General features: G+C 32.5%; 1 protein-coding gene across 1 annotated transcript in view; it reads left to right on the top strand.

The window, feature by feature from the left end:
* Positions 1–3,873, top strand: part of LOC117112204 (baculoviral IAP repeat-containing protein 1e-like) — a 20,228-nt gene extending 16,355 nt beyond the window's left edge. Inside the window, exons 5-6 of the mRNA XM_033255277.1 lie at positions 1,452–1,496; positions 2,717–3,873. Coding sequence (XP_033111168.1) covers positions 1,452–1,496; positions 2,717–3,873 — 1,202 coding nt within the window. The remainder of the gene's footprint in view (positions 1–1,451; positions 1,497–2,716) is intronic.
* Positions 3,874–8,621: the final 4,748 nt, after the last annotated feature.

The following is an 8,621-nucleotide window of genomic DNA, read 5'->3' as shown; positions in this document are numbered from 1 at the left end:
CAATCAATCCTGGACTGTGTGGATGTTGGCATGATTTGAGGTGTGGAGTGGAATCACATTCTCCTGTAGTGAATATCAAAATGAGGATATTTATCTTAGACAGATGAGAGTTCCCTGGACAGACAGTATATTTCCAACTTTCATCTTAGCTAGCATTTTTCTATAGCCTAGTCCTACTGCTTTTCCGACAATTTACACCTAACACATTCTCGTCTGAGTTTTCAAGAAAACATGCAATGATCATGCCATCCTGCTGATCTCAATCAGCCGATGGCCAACACGCTAACCACCACCACTAATTTCATCTGCTATTCTGCTGTTACGTAATACATGTACTCACAACTTTCTTGTCATGACAAGCCATGCTCTTTGGACGAAAGTTTCCGCCGCACCACCATTCGTAATTTGCGGTTTCCTGATATCCTTATAATCGTTTTTCATTCAAAATATGATTTAATAAGTTGTCATAATAACCCCTCGATTTTCATCTATTTCCATAAGCGCCCCCTCAATTTTCACTCTGTTTTGATAAGCGCCCCGTTCGAATAAGCGTCCCGTTTGAATAAGCGCCCCGTTTGAATAAGCGCCCCTCAAAAAGTGCAAAAAATATTTTAAGCGCCCAGGCGCTTTCTCCTTGAACAATGGTGTCATAGCATTTATGCAATATGTTTAAACTCTCATCGAAATTTCGATGGCAGTGGCGGGTGACATCCATTGTAAGCTACCCCAATCTTACGGTGTATGTGTGAACATACTGGACCCTTAGATTAATAGTTGTATCAGGTCTTCTAAGCTCATCTAATTATTGCAGAACCTTGAAGCAAAGAGTGTATACAGGTAATAGCAAGAGGTCAGACTGCCCTGATTTTGCATGAACGCTATGAATACAAAAAATTACTACCGTGAGGTAGAACTTGTGTAGAGTTCGAAATTCAAGCATGCGTTCAATGCAAATGACCTTTACGTTCTTTTGAAATGCACCCTCCAGTTAGTGGTAGTACTTTTCAAGATAGGATTCCATTTCAAAGAACCCCAGGAAGTTGGACCTTTTGCTAATCTATACTCTTTGCTTAAAGTTACAGTAGGAATGAAATTTTTCAGGTATCACTGATAGTTCGACTTAAAGACTATCACACTCAGTATCACTTTACCTAAAACAATCAAACTGTTAACTAACCATCCAGATTTGCAATCTGTGTTATCTTTAAAAGAAATCTCAACTACCCAATCACTATAAAGATTTTATTTTTATTTAAACAAAACTTCTGGGATATGGTCATTAAAATTTAATATTATATAAATCATCAAAATGCAATTTAATAACATCAAATTGTTAGCTATCATTCATAAAAGAAAATAAAAGATAATTTATAAATTCTGTATGTAATAAAATCTTGTAGTCTGTGCTTTTGTACTAATGTTAAAATTTTCAATTTCCATTTTCTTTACAGGTAATGGAGAAGCATCAACATCAAAAAAATTAAAGTTAGGCGAAGGTGAGTACTGGGTGCAGATTTTAGAGGGTGCTATTACAAAGTAGAAACTGAAAGAGCCATTATTTCCTGGGGATTAACCCTTGGTACCAGGTTCAAGTCAATCTGCTGCTCTCCTGTGTTGGATTATGGGAGGGGGATAAAATGTAAGTATAAAAAGTGTACCGTCTTTCAGAAGAGACGATTAAGCTGCTGATTCTGTGTGTATGTACTGTGTGCATGTTGAAAAACGCAGTACACTCTGTCACCACCAGGAAGACTCCACCAGGAGACCACCAGGAAATAAGTCTTTAGACCTACAGTAGTGTGTCAAATTATATATTAATGCAAAATGGTTTGATTTTATTATTTTTTTTCACAATTGTTTTCACATGTACTGAGTATACAATACATTTCCACATCAAATAGAGCAAAAATAACACCTATAATTAATAATAATAATATTAATAATAATAATAGTAATAAATTATAAAAATAATAATAATTATTATTATTTAATATTATAAAAATAGAATTATATAAATTATAATAATAATCATAATTACCTTATAAGTTGGTCATTACATCATTATCATTTCCATACAATTTCTTTTCCCTACATCTTGTGTGTAAAAAGCTCAAAGCACATTGGCCAAGCACTGAATGCAAAAAACAACCAAATAGTACTTTATCATAATGTTTACACTGCATTTTTATCTCTTTAATGAAATGAATATATTTTTTTTATATGTTGTAAAACAGATTTTTGTCTGACACAACAAACTCAGGAACGGAATAATGAGATACACATTTTTGAATATTTAAAAACTGAGGGAAAGTTGGTTGCCTATATTGCATTCAGACTTAATATGTCAACCACCTTATTATCTCATATTTTGCTATTGTGTATTTACTGTATATACATTGTTGTATTTCTTTGTATTACAAATATTAAAGGTAGCTAAGTCTTCATTTATATACTTTTTTGGGTCACCTATTGACTATTTATTATCTAGATGTTTTGTTTTTAGTATGCAGCTCTATGCCACAGGAAAATATAAAGCTTATTTTATATAACCCCTTGTGAATAATATATTATGATATTTAATATTCATATTATTCAATCTTAAGTACTAGATTTTAATTTATTATACATGTTACTAATATAACATTATTAGTACTTTTCAATACTGTATGTAAAATCAATATTTGATTTACATTATATCATGTTTTGTCTTTTATAGACTCAGTCATCAGAGAATATTTTTTAGAAGAGCAGAAACAGTCTCTCAAAGAAAAAAATTACTACTGTCCTCCAACGTACATTGACGATACAATAGATATTGATGATTTGTTTACTGACCTGGAACTGGTTAAGAGAGAGGGTAGAGGTAAAAGAGTGGATGCAGTGTCAGCATCATTGGAAGAAATCCTGAATCTTATCAGTTCCAAAGATTCATGTAAAGTATTGATTGAAGGAGAGGGAGGGATGGGGAAAACCACCCTTCTTAGATATATATCCTACCGATGGGCAAATAAGAAAGACAATACTTTTTTGAGGGAAATTGTGTTTCTTATTAATATTAGGGATATAAAACCAAATGAAGATGTTATAAATGTTATTAGCAGGATTCATGTGGAAAACTTCAATCGCAGAAAAAAAATGGAAATAACAAGTGCTGAGTTGGGTAGTTTTATAACAAACCATGATAATGAGATTGTTCTGTTGTTAGATGGATTGGATGAATTGAATTCTGAAGCTACACGGCCAATTAATTTATTCGAAAATAAGAACTTCAGCAAAGTGCTTCTAACATCTCGCCCTGGAAATATTTCTGACTTCGCTAACAAGTGTAATGTTTATGTGAAGGTTTTAGGATTTAACTCAAACAGCATAAAACAATTCATTGACAATTTCTTTATTCGTGACCCTGATTCTGGCAAATCACTGAGAAAATATTTGTATAAATATGAAAAAGATGATGATGATGATAACTATAGTCAATTATATGACTTGTGTCGTTCACCAATGCTACTGCTCTCAATATGTACAATATGGAAGGAAAAGAAATGCCTTCCACAAAATCTTGCCAGCCTATTTGAGGAATTGTTTTGTTGCATTTTAAATCAATACAACAAAAAAAACCATGTAAAAAAGCTTTCTAATTTTGCCAAAATTCGACAGTATAAAAAGTATGAAAAGTATGAAAAGTGTTTTTCAATTCTTGGAAAATGTATGTATGAAAGCTTAAAAGAAAACAAGTTTTCAATAGAGTTTGATGACTTAAGTAAATACAATTCAAATGAAGACGAAAACTGCTTTGCCCTAGCAATTGGAATACTTTATAAAGAGCTACCAAAAAGTGCGCAAGACTTTTCAAATGTTTATACAGCTCCTTGAATTCTGAATCTACACGGCCAATTAATATATTCGAAAATAAGAACTTCAGCAAAGTGCTTCTAACATCTCGCCCTGGAAATATTTCTGACTTTGCTAACAAGTGTAATGTTTATGTGAAGGTTTTAGGATTTAACTCAAACAGCATAAAACAATTCATTGACAGTTTCTTTATTCGTGACCCTGATTCTGGCAAATTACTGAGAACATATTTGTATAAATATGAAAAAGATGATGATGATGATGATAACTATAGTCAATTATATGACTTGTGTCGTTCACCAATGCTACTGCTCTCAATATGTACAATATGGAAGGAAAAGAAATGCCTTCCACAAAATCTTGCCAGCCTATTTGAGGAATTGTTTTGTTGCATTTTAAATCAATACAACAAAAAAAACCATGTAAGAAAGCTTTCTAATTTTGCCAAAATTCGACAGTATAAAAAGTATGAAAAGTATGAAAAGTGTTTTTCAATTCTTGGAAAATGTATGTATGAAAGCTTAAAAGAAAACAAGCTTTCAATAGAGTTTGATGACTTAAGTAAATACAATTCGAATGAAGACGAAAACTGCTTGGCCCTAGCAATTGGAATACTTCATAAAGATCTACCTAAAAGTGCGCAAGACTTTTCAAATGTTTATACAGCTCCTCATAAATTGATAGCTGAATCATTGGCGGGACTCTACATTTGTTGGCAATGTCAAAAATGCACCAGTTTCTTATCTCAAGAATGGGATACAATAAGTACTAATAAATATTTGCATATGACACGCATGTTTGCCATTAACTTTCTTGGTGCTGATGCTGATAAATTGTTGCAACATTGGATCACAAATGATGCAATGGATTATCGGTCCCTTATGAATTACTTAATGAAGTTAGAAATAGAGCAGCAACCGACTGTAGTACGAAAACTGGATACTTGCATATCTAAAATGGACCTTGCAATTAAGCAACAATTTCCAAGTACTTGCAATTGCCTCAGAATGTTTGTGCTTCATTGTAATCCTGATATTGAAATCAATACTAATGACCATTTGATTCAACACGTAAGAGAAGTACGCATGCTGGAAAAGAAATTGGGTTCAAGCGTATTTACAAAGTCGGTAGATGCATGGATAGATGCATGTATTGAAGATAAAGCAATAGTACAAAATCCAGTGCATAGAATGTTAAGTCACTTGATGTTTGCTGCCAAAGATCAAAGATGTATCACCACAACAAAAGCTTTTTTATCTGGCAGTGATACTTTTTTTGACGATATTACTACTGAGTTTGAAAATCTGAATTTAGTTTATGATGATGAGTTAGAATTTAAATTTTGCGATAATTATATCAGTAGGTTCTTAATAGTTCATTTACTAAATTTTGTACCAGAAAAATTAGACTTGAACTTTGATAATTGCTCGTTATCAGGTACTTGTATTAACAGCGTATTCAGTAAGTGTTACAGTAACCTTGTCTATCTTGATATTTCAAGTAATAACCTGACTGGTATTGAAGGATTCTTAAATAATGTGCCAAATCTGATTATTTTGATAATGAATATGTGTAGTTTATCAGGTACAGAATTAGCAAAAATGGTCAGCAGTCTCAATATGTCAACTGTACCATTACAGAATTTGGAACTGGAAAACAACATATTTCATGACATAGAAGGAACATTGTTAAGTACTCTACTAGTTAATGCTCCTCAACTAAATCAACTTGATGTGACAAATTGTCAATTAACATCTGTTGTTATAAATGACATGGTCAGTGATTTAAAAAAAAATCATAGAAGTTTGGCCTTGACGGGTTTTATCATCAGTGAGAATGATCTAAAGGATATTGATGGACATATATTATCTGATCTATTGTCAATTGCTCCAAACCTTAGAATACTTGATATGATTAACTGTAACCTTGTAGGTACAATCATAAATAACATGATCGAGAATTGTCCAGTACATAATAAATTACATAGTCTTGATGTTCAAAATAACAATCTCAGTGACATTAATAAATTATCACTTGTTCAAATCAGAAGGAAATGTCCAAACTTAGTCTACCTTCATATGGGATCTTGCCAGCTTAAAGGAACCGTCATTAGGGATATGATGAATGAATTTCGTGTCACATCGGATGTGAGTTGGGAATGGAGTAGGCTTGATCTCCAGTACAATGATCTCCATGACATTGGGGATGCAACTATGTATGCGCTACTAAAAGTAAAAGGCGTGTTTGATTTGTTTGGTTGTATATCCACAATAGATCAATTGGATGCTGTTGTTGATAAATGTGTAAATGAAAACATTGTGCTACAATGTACTCATCTTAGCAATAGACGAATCAGTCAGCTTGGATGTATATCAGGAGCAACGTTAGGAAATGTGTTGAAAATTGCAGCTAAGCTTAAATGTTTGAGCTTATCAAGTTGTAGTTTATCAGGTGATAGTATTAAAGAGATGTTCAGCATTTGCAACATATTGGAATTAGAAGAGCTGGATCTGGCAAATAATCATCTCCATAATATGGAGGGAGAAACGTTAATTCATCTACTCACAAAGGCTCCAAAGCTTCGTATTCTTGATATAAAAAATTGTCAATTATCATCCATTGCTCTTTCCAAAATGATCAGTTTTTGTAAAGAAAATGGTGAGATACTGCTGGAGTTAATAGAGTTTAATCTTAATAAGAATGATCTAAATGATATTGATGGACATACATTATCTGATCTATTGTCAATTGCTCCAAACCTTGGAGAACTTAATCTGAATTCCTGTAACCTTGTGGGTACAATTGTAAACAACATGTTCAAGAATTGTCCAGTACATAATAAATTACATAGTCTTGATGTTGATAATAACAATCTGAGTGACATTAAAAAACTATCACTTGTTCAAATCAGAAGGAAATTTCCAAACTTAGTCTACCTTAATATGGAATCTTGCCAGCTTAAAGGAACCGTCGTTAGGGATATGATGTATGAATATCGTGACACCTTGGATGTGAGTTGGGAATGGAGTAGGCTTGATCTCCAGTGCAATGATCTTCATGACATCGGTGATGCAACTATTTATGCACTACTTAAAGTAAAAGCTTTGTTTGATTTGTTTGGTTGTATATCCACTGTATATCAATTAGATGCTGTTGTTGATAAATGTGTAAATGAGAACATTGTGCTAGAATGTACTCATCTTAGCAATAGAAGAATCAGTCAGCTTAGATGTGTGTCAGGAGCAACATTAGGAAATGTGTTGAAAATTGCACCTAAGCTAAAATATCTCGAAATGTCAGATTGTAGTTTATCAGGTGATAGTATTAAAGAGATGTTCAGCATTTGCAACATATTGGAATTAGAAGAGCTGTATCTGGCAAATAATCATCTTCATAATATGGAGGGAGAAACGTTAATTCATCTACTCACAAAGGCTCCAAAGCTTCGTATTCTTGATATAGGAAATTGTCAATTATCATCCATTGCTCTTTCCAAAATGATCAGTTTTTGTAAAGAAAATGCTAAGATACTGCTGGAGTTATCAGAGTTTAATCTTAATGAGAATGATCTAAATGATATTGATGGACATACATTATCTGATCTATTGTCAATTGCTCCAAACCTTAAAGTACTTGATATGAAGGACTGTAAACTTGTGGGTAAAATTGTAAATAACATGATCAAGAATTGTCCAGTACATAATAAATTACATACTCTTGATGTTTATAATAACAATCTGAGTGACATTAATAAATCATCACTTGTTCAAATCAGAAGGAAATTTCCAAACTTAGTCTACCTTAATGGAATCTTGCCAGATTAAAGGAACCATCGTTATGGATATGACGTATGAATATCGTGACACATTGGATGTGAATTGGGAATGGAGTAGGCTTGATCTCCAGTACAATGATCTCCATGACATTGGTGATGCAACTATTTATGCGCTACTTAAAGTAAAAGCCGTGTTTGATTGTATATATCTACTGTATATCAATTGGATGTTGTTGATAAATGTGTAAATGAGAACATTTTGCTAGAATGTACTCATCTTAGCAATAGAAGAATCAGTCACCTTAGATGATATCAGGAGCAACATTAGGAAATTTGTTGAAAATTGCACCTAAGCTAAAATATCTCAAATTGTCAGGTTGTAGTTTGTCAGTTGATAGTATTAGGAGATGTTCAAATTCAAAAAGGAAATTACCATTAAAATGAAAGTCATTGCTCAAAAATTACACAATTACAGTATCAAAAAAAAAACATCAATATAATAATACAGAATTATAAAGCATTCAGCATTTGCAACATATTGGAATTAGAAGAGCTGTATCTGGCAAATAATTATCTTCATAATATGGAGGGAGAAACGTCGATTGATTTATTCACTAAGGCTCCAAAACTTTATGTGCTTGATATGACAGATTGTCGGTTATCATCCATTGCTGTTTCCGAAATGGTCAGTTATATTGAAGAAAACGAAAAAAAATTGATGTTGGAAGATATCTATATTGATATTGACAGATATGTATTGTCAGTTGCTCCAAATTTACAAATCTAAGCTGGATATGGGTGATATTGATATGCAGGACTGAATTCTTGTGGGAATTGAGTTAAAATTGTCGATTACATAATAAATTACATAGTCTTAATATTTGTGTGATGTTAATAAGTATCACTTATTCAATTTAGAATGAAACTTGGTGGTTTAAGGGTATGTCAAATTAGCCTTATTTACTTCCTTTTAACAAAATACAATTACAACATA

Source organism: Anneissia japonica, unplaced genomic scaffold (assembly GCF_011630105.1).
Source record: "Anneissia japonica isolate Jap-2015-1 unplaced genomic scaffold, ASM1163010v1 scaffold287992_len753583_cov170, whole genome shotgun sequence".
In the NCBI taxonomy this organism is placed as follows: Eukaryota; Metazoa; Echinodermata; class Crinoidea; order Comatulida; family Comatulidae; genus Anneissia; species Anneissia japonica.
The sequence above is the reverse complement of the archived record's forward strand: the minus strand, read 5'-3'. Positions and strand labels throughout refer to the sequence as shown.